Consider the following 13,553-nt stretch of genomic DNA (forward strand, 5'->3'; position numbering starts at 1 on the left):
ACACTTTTTGTGTGTATGCCATGTGGGGCACAAGTGTGGCTTGCCTAAGATGTGGCTTGAACCAAACACTCACCTAAGTTGGTCAAACTTGCCTAACCTTAGGTGTGGCAATTTTTGGCAAAGTTAGTCACAAACCAAACAGCCCCTAAATCCTTCACATTTCGGCTTTCTTTGGTTCATAGGATCAGATTATCACAGGAATAGAAAAATTGTAGGAAATGAGATGACATGTATCTCAAATTCTATGGGAGGAAATAGAAAAAAAAAAGATGTCATTCGGTTCACATAATAGAAATTTTTTCATTGAGTCTTCATGTTTATTTTCCATTGAAAAGTGAAGGATACTATAAACTAGAGGGCCTTAAAGGAAAAATTCCCACAAGAATCCTACCCTACAGAATTCCTGTGAAATCCCTCCAAACCAAAGGAGGCCTGGGCTTCAAGGGAAAAACACATTATCCTAGACTAGATGAAAAAATTCCTATCTTCTGCACAAATGCCATCTTTAAATGGCCAATACAGAGGGTTATAGGAATTCACATGGCAGCAAGGGGAAAGCCGGAAAGGTATTGCATGGGCAAACAAAAGGTGCAACATGTTTTGGGCAAAATAAAAACAGGAATGTTATCTGGCGACTGACCCCCTTACACTTACAGCCACAGGATAAAGATCTGACCGTAGCAGTTTTCAGATGAAAAATGCACTAAAATAAATGAAATGCCATGTTTTTGGCCAAAATGCCATCCCAAAACACTAAAACTGCCAGCCGCGCCGTTCGCAAATGTTATCCTGGCAAGCAAACGGTCGCTGGCTATTGCAGTCCAATAAAAATGTACTATTCAAAATAATAAATTAATGTATGGTACTAGAAAAATTTCCTCAGCAGCTGGCCAGAGTAACATGAACAGCTAAATCAGTCGAATGCTCGAGAGCCATTTCAATCCAGTCGTCTCAAAGTACAGACTTAAATTTATATACATGACACTTAATTAAGTACACTTCTTTGTTTATACAACATTATGATATGGATAGTTCAAAGTTATACACAACCAAGTCTCAAGCTAGAGAAGCAGAACCAAGTCAGTCTGTCACAGGTTTACCTTTCGTTAGTTTATGGGTAAGTAAATTAGTAATGTTAGCATTTCAAAATACCCCATTCTCATCATAAAAACTGGCGATCCATATTAGTAGCCCTTACCAAGAACCAACTTTAGTAAATGGGCTTTCAAGATGCCGCCCTTCCATAGCAGATGGATGCTAAGTACAGATTTTTTGACCATTTTTCCTGCAAGCAGATTGATCAGCTGGTGAATACATTCCTTATTAGGAATTTAGATTTTATACAATAAGCCGGAAAGGTCAAGTCACCTTCACATGCTGGCTCGGGAAAGCAGATGTTCTTAGCGTCTCCTGTGTTTCATCATTAGGTTTTCGTCTAGGTATGCTCAAGATAAATGCCGCCTGGTCCAATGTGGCAGCTGTTGCAGTGATGCGATAACCATTATCCCAGCGTTGATGGATGCCCTCACTTGGATATAAGAAATCCAGCTCCACTACCTGCAACAGAGAAAGGTTTCTTCAGATCCTCACAAATCGAGGTATACACTCATAAAGATCTGAAATTCTTTCAGATCTCCCTGCAATATAAAATTATTTTAAGACTCACTTCACCAAGAACTGAGCCTGAAACTAAAGTTCATTGTACTTCGAAAGGCTTTGTGAATGAACAATACACATACCTGGTCTGAGAAACCAGCATTTCGGGACATGACAACTGCCCATCGACTTCCAGCTGTAGCCATGGATGTGACATAGAAGCCCTCCTTCCACTTTTTGTTTATCCATTTGAATGGAAATGCATCACTTACTTTATAGGATTGTTGTGCATACGTTGTTCCTGGAGATAATACTTCAAGTCAGTTCTTGTCCATAGATACCAGCAGCCAGTATTCCAACATTCAACTAACTATTTCCACTTTGATAGGATATAGCGAGCTGAAAGCTAAATATAGCTGTGACTCTTTCTGAATGCCTAAATGTTTTGGGCAGAAAAGGGAACACTAAGTGGTTGTCTGGAAAGCAGACATTACGTTTTAACATGATTTTTAGCAAAACCAGTTTTACTATTTTTTCTGTTAGTAATCAGTTTATAGAATATTACGTTTTGCTGGAAAGTGTGTTTGCTCAGTTCCTTATTTGGATAATGATTCAGACTATTCGCATTCTCCCATGATCTTTCTCATTCTCCTGGGACATTCCGCCCGCTGGCTGGTCGATCTCGCCAGACGGCCGCGTATGTGCACATGTAGAAGCTAGCTACTGAGGCAAGCAACTGGATCGATTTGATACGCTGGCTGCGGAACACACGAAACGATGGTCGCGCACACGGACATGTAGAAGCTAGCTACCAGGGGCAAGCAGCTGGATCTACTTGATCCGCTGGCTGCGGAACGCACGAAACGACGGCCCCGTACATGCGCATGTAGAAGCTAGCTACCGAGGGGGGCAAGCAGATCGATTCGATCTACCGGCACCGGTGGAACACCTGTATGCGAATGCTCAAGGAGTTGACCTCAGCGGCGGCGACGACCAAGGCAGATGGTGCAGAGAAAGCAGCCGAGGACGGCCTCGAGGTGTGGCACACCGGTGAGCGTGTCGCGACTGTCTTCCTCTGCCTGGTGTTGATCACCGGCGTCTGCAGCTTCTCTTCTTCAGCTGATGAACGTGCCCACGAGGATTGGCAAGAGAGATATGTGAATCACGTTTTTAGAAAAACAACTAATGGTCGTTTCTCTACAAACATGAAATTCCAGGTTACTGAGAATCAAGTTTTGCATATCTATGGATTAGTTAGCCAAACATGATTTTAGTCTGTTAAACCGTTTTTCTGTTTTATATGGAATGGATTATCTGCATTTCACTTATCCAAACAACCCCTAAAAAGGTATATCCATATATCTGTCTAAATGGTTCCACGGTAATCTATGTATATAGCCTGTTATGGCCAAAAGGTTGAATTTGTAGGGCATTTTAAAATGCATTGCCACGTAACCCGATTGACACTTATTCAGGCTATTAAAAGTACTTCGGGCAAAGGCAGAAATTTAACAAAATACATATGTTGGAGTAGATTTTACAGATCAATCTTGGTAGTTAGCATCAGGTCACAGAATGGTGACCTGGGAATCAAGCATACAAGTGGCAGTCCAGCCATCAAGTTGAACAATAAGATTACCTCTTGACATGATCACTAAAGAACTTCCACTATTCGCACCAGCCAATGCAGTGATATAGTAATTTCTCTCCCACTGCTCCAGGATCCATTCCTAACATAGCATAATCAAGTTAATAGCTATAAAACATAATACAACGCGAATGGCAATCAAGATCTCACTGAACAATTGATAAAGTATTTCTACCCGAGAAAGAAACATTCTGGAAGCAGGATGGCCTGAACTAATTGCTCACCTTGTGAAGGAAATGTTGAGAAATTTCATATACTTGAGCAGTAAAACCAGTGCCAGCATCCATTATTAAAGCCCACAGATTTGCGGAAGAGGAAACTGAACTTATAAACAAGCCATCTTCATTTCCTTTCAGAATATGTTGTACTAATCTATCATCTGCAACATTATAGTGGTACCTGGAAAATAAATGTAGTAAGACAGTGAAAATTTCTCTTTGGTCTTTATTATACTACTATAAAGAAGATAAGTGCCAAGCAAACCTCTGTTTCATAGGCCGCCGGGCACTGTAGACACTAATCCACTGAGTCGCTGGCATTCCCATTCTAATCTTCTTCTTAGGTTGCTCATCATCTTCCTCTGCTATGAGGCGGCCCCGCTTCTGACCGACCTGATATATTAGCTGGTAGCAATCCAATAAAGTATCAGTCCAAAACAAACAATAGGAGGTGATTTACAACATGCAGCCGGGAAACTGCAAATATATGGGATATGTTGCTCAAGTTAACAGTCCAAAACAAATTCAATACATAACACAACATATTCACACATTGAATACCACTGGCCCAACTCTTAAAATACAAATGACTTCATGTGGTCTATTATAATGGCACAACATGCTGTTTTAGTCCCATTTACATGATCAACATTCCATAGACCACATGATTGGATTTTATACTACAAAAAAAGTAGACAGGAAAAAGTTCAATGGAAGACCAAAACTGAGTAAATCCAATCTACAAATCAACAAGAATAATGAACTGAGGACCTGTTTGGTTCATGACTAACTTTGCCACAACTAACCTTAGGCAAAGTGTGGCTAACAAAATGGCCACCACAAGTGTGGCAAGATTTGGCAAAAAAATGAGCCTATGACATGTGGACCATATAACTAGAAAAGTGTGGCAGGCCACAAGTGTGCAATGAACCAAACACATGCCTAAGATGTTGCAGCATGACTAAGGTTAGGCGTGGCAACCTTGGGAACCAAATAAGCCCTGAAATTCTTGGTAAGTAATTGTGTTTCTAATGGTGACATGGATAAGTCCTTAAAGTTCATAATAAAAATGGTAGTAAGAATAGAAGTTACAAGAAAATGTACCTTCTGAGCACCATCTGTGTTTATTGGTCTGGTGTCTGGATGTGGACCAACAATGCCGTCAAAAAGAGAGATGCACTTGGCGTAATTAGGTTCTTCGTCAAACTTCAAGTTCACAACATACTCAACAAAGTGTCGAAAAGACTGTGGACAAATGCCACACAGAGATTCAGGAGAGGTCGCCATCTTTTTCTTGCTGACAAGAAAACCTTTGTTGTCTCCCTGAATAAGAACAAACGAAAACTTAAAAATAGAAACAGGAGTAAGAAGAAAAGAAGCTCCAACACCAAAATAAATTAACCTGGTATCCTTGCCAAGGTAGGCGTCCACGGAGAAGAAAAATAAGTGTGTAGGCGAGGGATTCAAGGTCATCTCTCCTACTTCCAGTTCTTCCCAAGTGAGCATGCACACTAGCATAACGAACAGTTCCCCTGTTCACAAGAGCAGATAAGAAGGAAAAAATTATGTCAAGTACAAAGAGTGCACAAAATGAAGTGCATCATAAATATTTTTCCATCCGAACCTAAATACATCAGGCCTCTGGTCGTATTCAATGTGCCCGTTACCAGCACCCTTCCATTTCGTAGCTGTGTTAATACAAAATGATAGGTTAACAGAAGTACCATAAATATTTTATACCAAATAGACGTTATATAAAAGTGGAATATGATTATGAATTACCCAGTCCAAGATCAACAAGAAAAAGTTTCTTCTCTTCCAGGGTACCACACGGACCAAGCAGAAAGTTCTCAGGTTTCACATCACCATGGACATACCTGTCATATACTAGTATTGTTAGCCAGAAATTCACAAGCACTATGCAAGACCCCATCTGAAGAACGCAACACCAAATTACCCTTTTGAGTGCATCTTTTCCAGTATGGAGATGGCTTCTATAGCTATGCAGGCAACCATTTCAACAGACATCCTGCAACAGATACCACGACCGGATATAATTGAAAAGTTGCATATGAACTGTAAAACATAATTATAGACAGTGAGCAGATACTCACGAATGGGAATTATTATTCCAAACATCCCACAGGCTTGGTCCCAACATATCCATAACCTGCATAAACACCAAACAGGATTGAATTTGTTGATAGTTACTTAACGGAAGGAATAAAATAAATCTACACCAAACAATGGCTAAGGGCATGTTTGGAAGTTGGAACACACAAACTTTGTAGGACCCCATACCAAAGAGGGCCGCATACACAAGTACAATTGAATTGTTTTAGTAATGTTCCACTACATATATGGAGTAAACAGCACATGATCCATTACCATGATGTAAAACTCGCCCTGCTTTCCTTTGTAGTGTACCCGTGGGACACCATGATTTCCACTAAGAGTGCTGCAAGAGGGAGGTTTAAGATAAGCAAAAGAAGGTAGTACAATATATCCAACTAGCCAAAAAAATACATTGAAGAGAAAACGAACTAAAAATCAACTACTCACTTGTAAACCTGCCACTCAGATGGAGCTCCATAATTGCAACCTTTGCTAGTTCGATGTTCAAACTTTAATGCAACCTGTCAGATAAAAAATGCATTAGTACCAGATGGCATCAGTTCTAACAATACGTCAAACCTTCAAGAGATATAATAACCTCCAAAGCATTTGCACCAGGGTTTCTATCACCAAGACTGGGAGAGGAAACACGTCGACCAACATATACTTGTCCAAATCCACCCTTTCCAAGCTTCCTTCCAAGCTTATAGGTTGGTGAATTTCCAATTTGCACCTGTTCAAAGAACAAACTCACTAAAACCAATAGATGAATAAAGAATTATCTTGCAGTCACAAACGTAACATGTGCAGGAATGACGCTATTTTCCAGATTTAAAAGCGCACCCCCACCCCCACCCCACCCCCTACGCCCCCTGGCCTTTATATATGATGTAAAATGAAATGGAGATGCATAAAAGGATCGAAGTGAATATTGTGTCACTGGCACAGGCAAACCATATATATGATATTTCCATTGGGTAGCAGCTAGAGTGCGGCTCAACATAGCGCATATACAATGTGAAACTTCTTTTAGATTCTCGCAATCACAGACATAATAACAATAGGTCCACCACAGTACAGCACAACACCCAATTTGAGTTGCAATAAGATTTCAACTGTAAAATTCTAGCAAGCACCGATACGGCAGAAACTGCCGATTGGCCATCCCAGTATGGCGGGATACGGCAGGATACAGCAATATCCCATGATTTCCGAATTAAAAAAGGAAAAAAATACATGGACACGTCTGGGATACATTATGATACGCTGGTGGCATGGCTCAGCCCAAAAACAGCCTCGGCCAACTACAAACCCTGGGTCGCACGCACGCTCTCCAAGAAACAAACGAGCCGCTCCCAGGCAGCAGCAGACGCACCACCGCCGGTGGCCGTCTGTGGGTGAGAGTGAATGGCAGCTTGGTCCTGGTGTTCTAGATCCTGAGTATCCTCTGTGGGCTTATGTTGAGAAGCTTACCCTGCATCCCTGAATGGAGCAGTATTCTGATCTTGTCTCAATTTCTCATTATTATTTTTGTCTTAATTAACTCTATATTACATGGCATATTTTTCATCTTATTTTATACACTCGCCATATCCCCGAATGGCTGTTTTTGGAAAATGATGTATCCTGTGTCCCCATATACGTATCGCCGTGTCGCCGTCTCCATATTGGTGCTTTTTAGGTAAAACTGAACTCAGCAAATTTAACAAAAACAGGAAACAAAATAATGAAAACAGAGTCCAAGAAAGCAGCCAAAACTATAGAACTAACGTACAAGGTTGAAAAATGCACAAGACCAATAGGCTAGACGGCCAAAGGCACAAATCCAGTATGTTAGATGGACAAACGCACGAATCCAGTAGGTTAGATCGACAGATGCCCATTCCTAGACATGGCAAAAAAAGGCAATTTAAGCCTAGGGAACTCGTCTCAACAGTAGAGCATTATAAAGCAAACAGCAATGGGACAGGGGGTCATATGTGATAATCAACATAAACAATATTCACTGAATGCAGGCTGTCCACACCAGAAATTGTACATTTGACAGCATGTCCAGCCAACATGTTGCCTACTGCATGCACAACATTATGTATAAAGAAAAATAATGATTATATATGGCCAGTATTTAGGTAAGATTTTCTGATAATAATGAAGCAGAAAGTCGCAGCACACTAGAACCACTAGGCGACAAAAAAATATGCAAAGAACTGCAAAAACAGTCGGCGGCTATGAAAAGTCCACGTTAACTCATACTGATGTCCCGCATTTCATAAGAAGGGCAGCCCGGTGCACGTAGCTCCCGCTTGCGCAGGGTCCGGGAAGGGTCCGACCACTTTGGGTCTTTTGTAACAAGTACTTTTTTGTATATATTCAAACTTCGAGCAGAGAAACAGACAATTGACCAAAAAACAGATGTATCCACTTGTTCCAGCAAAGATCCTCGCAACTGCTTGATGAAGTAGGTCCAGTAGTTAAAATTTCAGCTCTTTGGATGCCTTTTCTCACCGACCATAGCTCTAACCCAGTTCAGATATTTCAATCCTACTATAACATTTTACTTAGAAACACAGGAATCCTACTCTAATCCCTTATATTTAGGATTAATCATCCACGCCTTAGGGGGAGATATCCTGCACATAAAGAGATATACTCTTTCTAATACCACGGCCCATCGCTCCATATTTTGTCATGACAACCTAAGAGATTTTCGGCATCACTGTCTCAGGGAGCGGCGCAGGAGGTATCCGAGCTAATTTATTGTAGACACACAACCACTAGAGCAACTTATAACTACACAAGCATACTATCTCACCGTCCTCCGAGTATAAAGGTTACCAACTCGATCCACGATCCACAAATTCCATCGTCTAATCAAGCAAGTAGAACCCTAGGCGCTACCAATTTTCCAGGAACATCTAAATTAAGCAGCGATAGCCCAGGAGATATCATACCGTCTCAGGGAGCGGCGCAGAGTTGCCGTCGTCGCCAGCGCCGGGGCCCGGGGCGGGCCCGGCGATTCCCTTATCGCCGCTCTCGAACTCGTCCATCTGTCACCCCTCCTCGCGCTGCTGCGACTCAGGAAGTGCGGATACCTCGGGGCTCGTGGATCAGCTCGCGGATTCTGCGGCTGCTTCTGCTTTCCACGGCCTCGGCGCGCGCCACCGTGGGGCACTGGCAAGCCTCAACAGCGTAGCCCCATGCGCTCCCTGGAGGCAACGAGATCGGGCCGGCGCTAGGACAGTATCGGTTAGGGCTCAGTTGTACTGAGTCGGAGTTTGGCCTGCGGCGGTGGATGAGGTGGTCGGCGACGATGGGAGGGCCGAGGTCGGGAGCAAGGGGGAGGAGGGCACAGAAAAAATCCTAGAGCAAATTCCTTGCGGTGCTACCATATGGCGTGCGTCTTCCGAGAAAGATCGCGTAGCCCGCATTTACGTCTTCGATGTAACATACAGCCTCCGTGTGGGATTTTGATAGTCTGATAGACTGCTACTACCGACGCCTGATTATCCTCACTATGTTCTTTTTTGCTTTTTTTCGTATATGAATAAATCTATTATAAAAGTTTATCGAAAGTACAAAGCATCTCAAACATAATAAAAATTACATCAAGATTCGGACATCACTGAATGATCCTTATTGCCACCAGAACGAGCCGCTTACGCAGTTGCCGCCACTTTTCTACCGGAGTCGGCTTGACCTTATCGATGAACGGCCGGGAAGTCTTCGTGCACGTGTCCGTAAGGACCAGCGCCCTGAAGCCGTAGTTGTCGCGGTTGAACCCTTTGCATAAATCTGAAACACCTGACACCAAATCTCGTCACATGACGAGAAAGCCAAATCTCACCGCCCAAAAAAGATGGCAGAAATCTACGCGAAGCTCTGTCGACTATATCCAGACGGACGAACTCGAGGATGATCGGAGCCCGGAAGACAAACTTGAAGAATAGGCGCCACCATCCGCCCGAGCGTCGCGCATGTGAGGACAAACCCTAAACTAAACTACTAACCGGAGCAGATGCACCAAGATTCTCCTCCCCGCCACCGGCCGCCGGAGCGGCAAACAGAAGGGAGACGAATCCACGGACTCACCGATGAAGCGTGGAGCGAAAAGTTTGCCCTGGACGCCTAGAGTTAGGGGAGGAAATAAAACAAAGTCAAGATGATGTCTTTGTGCTCACATTATGTTCAAAGGTTATTTAGATATAGCATGATAGCAAGAAAAACATACTCTATAGATTATTACTCTTGTAGGCATTGTTTTATTGTTTGTTGCGGTTGTCGGAGTATATATGTTTAATGGACGTCTTCATGTCTTAAAGAATTTCCGCTCTTCTGTACTCACTCGATGTCTTTTTTATGTATCCTCTCATGCATGCAATTCATTATGGCTTAAATTCAAGAGCCGTCTAGCATGGTGATTAATAAAAAGAATGGTGTATTGGCCAGGTTTTGATTTTGAAAACACTTGAGCTTGATATTGTATGGAATATATACAACAATTAGTTAACTAAGAAATGGTGGTGTATTTAGGTTGAGAAGGCATTTTTTTCTTAGCATTCAACGATCTATAAATTATAATAGAGATATATTCCCACTGTTTCAATACTAGTCAGCTCAATGAAAACTAATAACAAAGGTAGTGTGCACAGTAGTGGTTTCACAAAATTGGAAGCTTGAAATCGACCAACGATCATGCGCTCTTTTCATGTCCTTAATGATGTTGAAGTCTGTGAAATACACCTAGGGTTGACCAAGCCATAGCCCATAGTGACTTGCGGCTACACATGTAAGATTCCGGTCAAGGTATATTCATTCGTCTCTTCGCGCCTGGGTGAAGCTTTTCACAAGATGTTATGGCGCTTCTCCATGCATCCCACGGTCAACAACTGCGTGCTCCAAGGTGCCCATCCATCCTGTTAGGACCGAGGGTATATCGACCAGAGGGGGTGAATGGGAGATTTAAAATTTCTTTCAAAAGTTTCGAGCTGATCCCAATCACAGCAGCGTAATAATACCAAAAAAGGCTTTCGCCCCGCTTTATATATAAAGCAAAGATCATCAACAACCCGTTACAACGCACACCATCGGAACACACGCACACACCCAAGGCAGGATACATAGGCGCTGAGCGCAGCAACACCACCCCTAGCACTACATGAGCAACCGGGGGCCTCAACCGTGAACTCGTCACCACGAAGAGAAGAAGCTACATACGACGAACCGTGGGCTCCAAGACGGTGCCTACAGGAAGGTTACGACACCGAAGCGTCGCCACCGTCCGACCCAAGGATCAGAGTTTCCCCTGGAGCAACATGAGGGCAGTGAGAGCCGCGACGACGCCTTCAAGAAGGAACGAGCTTCGCCGCCGCCGGTCCGTCTGAAGAAAGAACAGGTTTTCACCCCGGCCAATATTCACCGCCACCGAACATCACACCCTGGCTACCACGCCGCCCACACGGCCATGGCCACCAGGCAGCACCAAGCTATGGGCTTTGCCCAGGAGCACCGCGACACCACCACCAGGGCCGCCGCCCCGGCATCCAGGACCTTGATGCCACCTCACCCGCCACCCGCTGCTACCCCAACCAAAGAGACGAGTGGAAAGGAACCGCCTTTCACACCCCTGAGCGCTCCCCAGCGTCAAGACCCAATAGGCCGGCCAAAACTGGCCACCATCAACCCGTCCTGCAGCCGGGCGCGAGACGAGCTCGGTCCTGCTGCCGGGCGCGAGATGAGCATGGTCCTGCTGCCGGGCGCGAGACGGGCTCGGTCCTGCTACCGGGAGCGAGACGAGCATGGTCCTGCTGTTGGGCACGAGACGGGCTCGGTCCTGCTACCGGGCGCGAGACGAGCACGGTCCTGCTGCCGGGCGCGAGACGACCTCGGTCCTGCAGCCGGGCGCGAGACGAGCGATGGGCCGTAGTTGGGAGAGGGCCAACCCTCCGATGAAGGACACACCCGAACGATGGGGAGATGAATCGAAGGTCGACAAGGGCGCTCACCGACAAGCAGACGCCGAAGAAGTCCAGCCGCCGTCGTGAACTGACCCAGACCACCGCGGTGGACCACCACCACGCTGTGGCAGCCCACATCCACGTCGGGACCCCGAGGGGCAGCCCCGAGCCAGCGCCACCACCCTCGCCGCCAATGGCCGCCGGACGCGAGGACGGCCGAAGCCCACACCGCCGTCAGCGCCACCACCAGCACGAACCACCACCACCACCACTGCACCGCCACCCCCCCAGGCGACCGCCACATCAAGGGGCGGCTTCCCGCAGCCCATGCCGCCCGCGGCCCATACCTCGCGAGGGCCAGATCCACGCGCCCCATCGGCCAGCGTAATAATATAAAGGATGGACTGAATGGAAACAATCTTCTTCTTCAGAAGCATATTTCTCAATGAAAGAAGTAATAATAGTGCGAGCTTGGGTAATCACAGGTTTAACTACAATGAGAGTAATGCAACAAAGCAAACAGATGTAGTAGTACAAGACAAAACATGATGCGGGCGATGAGAGATATGCAAGATGGTTAACCGAGGTGAAATGATGATGTATAAACAGAGTAATGAAAATGCAACAGAATGAGATACCAAGAATAACTCATGAGAATAACAACAAGGGCGAAAGAGGACGTAAAACTACGATAGAGGATAATGATCAGATAAGCTGTCGACACAGACTACGAAAGTAAACTGCTGAAAGAAATGCAGTAAAGTAGATAGAACCAGTGGCGCTCGATGGCGATAGAGATATTTGGTAGACCAGTTCACCCTTCTGCCAAAGGGCTATGTCTGGTTGGAGGGGATGTGACTTAACACGGAAGATAAACTCTCTTCACCCTACTCTCCTTCCACTCGAAGCTGATCAGACTCCAGTGGATTTCACTCGTGGTAGATCCTTGTCGGCGATCTCCAAACCTTCGGGCGACCTTCGCGAACCATAATCACTCTTGGTTGCTGGAGATCTAGCTCGGTGAAGACAACAACTCTTGAACACTCAAGCCGAAACCTAACCTTCTAGAGAGTGTGCAGCTCTCAAGAGTAATAGGTACAAGAACTCTAACTCGGAACTACTGTGATGCTAAACCACTGTCTAAGTTTGGTCTCTTGATTTTCTCTCGGTGGATCTTAAACTCAGATCACTCGGAGAGGGGTTTCTCAAATCAATCTTCTCAGAAATCTCAAGTGGAGTAGCCAACGAACAACGTTGGAGCGGGGTGGCTATTTATAGGTGCGGCCTTCCCAGATGGGAAAAGACCAAATTGGACATCGAGAGCAGCCAATGGCCGAACATCACGAGCCCAACGGTCGGATTTGAGCACAACGGCAACATTGCTTGCCGAGCAAGGAATGCTAACTCCTCGGTCTGAGACAAATCTCTCACAACGAAGAAGATCATAGTCTCTTACTGGCAAGTATTTGCTCGGGACACAAAGAGATTTCTCTCGCAACTTTCATAGGTTTGGCTAAGCATCATGACGGATCTAAGCTATGAGAACCTATACCCTCTTAATAGTACGGAGGTCCTACGACTCAAATAAGTGAAAGAAGAATAACGAAATGAATACTAAGTCTTCACTTTGTCTTTGACTTCCATTCGCTACAGTCAATTTCTTCGGATGACCATACCGAAACATATGCTTCGCTTCAGTAGTAAATTCTTCGAGGGGTTAATTCCTTCACATCAATCTTCTCGTCTACATATCTTAATTAGATGCAGCTCATTCTTCTCTGCAACGCAGATATACTTTGGTGAAATTCCTTTAACTTAGCACCGGAGACAACATTCTCGTCGGTTCTGTATGGACTATTTCTCTCTGTATGCACTAGCAAACAAATTAGTCCATACATGTTTTTGTCAACAATCTCCAAAACACAATGTAGGCAGATATTGCACCAACAATATCCCCCTTCTTGGACGATTGTTGACAAAATAGATCACATCGAAGGATAGATAATGAATGGAATATAATGC

General features: G+C 44.6%; 1 protein-coding gene across 1 annotated transcript; it reads right to left on the reverse strand.

The window, feature by feature from the left end:
- Window positions 1–901: 901 nt before the first annotated feature.
- Window positions 902–8,975, reverse strand: LOC119267452 (casein kinase 1-like protein HD16). Its single transcript, XM_037548835.1, has 16 exons — window positions 8,529–8,975; window positions 6,176–6,310; window positions 6,025–6,098; window positions 5,851–5,920; window positions 5,577–5,632; window positions 5,420–5,491; window positions 5,245–5,339; window positions 5,087–5,150; window positions 4,865–4,994; window positions 4,567–4,785; window positions 3,728–3,867; window positions 3,469–3,643; window positions 3,236–3,326; window positions 1,740–1,897; window positions 1,369–1,557; window positions 902–1,285 (listed from the first exon to the last, which is right to left on the reverse strand). The coding sequence occupies exons 1-16, from the start codon at window positions 8,622–8,624 to the stop codon at window positions 1,226–1,228; spliced, it is 1,824 nt and encodes a 607-aa protein (XP_037404732.1). The 5' UTR covers window positions 8,625–8,975; the 3' UTR covers window positions 902–1,225.
- Between the last annotated feature and the right edge of the window lie 4,578 nt (window positions 8,976–13,553).

The sequence above is a fragment of the Triticum dicoccoides genome, chromosome 3A, assembly GCF_002162155.2.
Source record: "Triticum dicoccoides isolate Atlit2015 ecotype Zavitan chromosome 3A, WEW_v2.0, whole genome shotgun sequence".
In the NCBI taxonomy this organism is placed as follows: Eukaryota; Viridiplantae; Streptophyta; class Magnoliopsida; order Poales; family Poaceae; genus Triticum; species Triticum dicoccoides.

Bases quoted from the DNA above. Each gene is read 5' to 3' on its own strand.
- LOC119267452 (XM_037548835.1), bottom strand. From the start codon at position 8,624: ATGGACGAGTTCGAGAGCGGCGATAAGGGAATCGCCGGGCCCGCCCCG. The intron at 6,311-8,528 runs GTATGATATCTC...TTCTTTGAACAG, and splicing joins CTGCGCCGCTCCCTGAGACG to GTGCAAATTGGAAATTCACC. The intron at 5,633-5,850 runs GTAATGGATCAT...GTGTTTATGCAG, and splicing joins AGGGCGAGTTTTACATCATG to GTTATGGATATGTTGGGACC.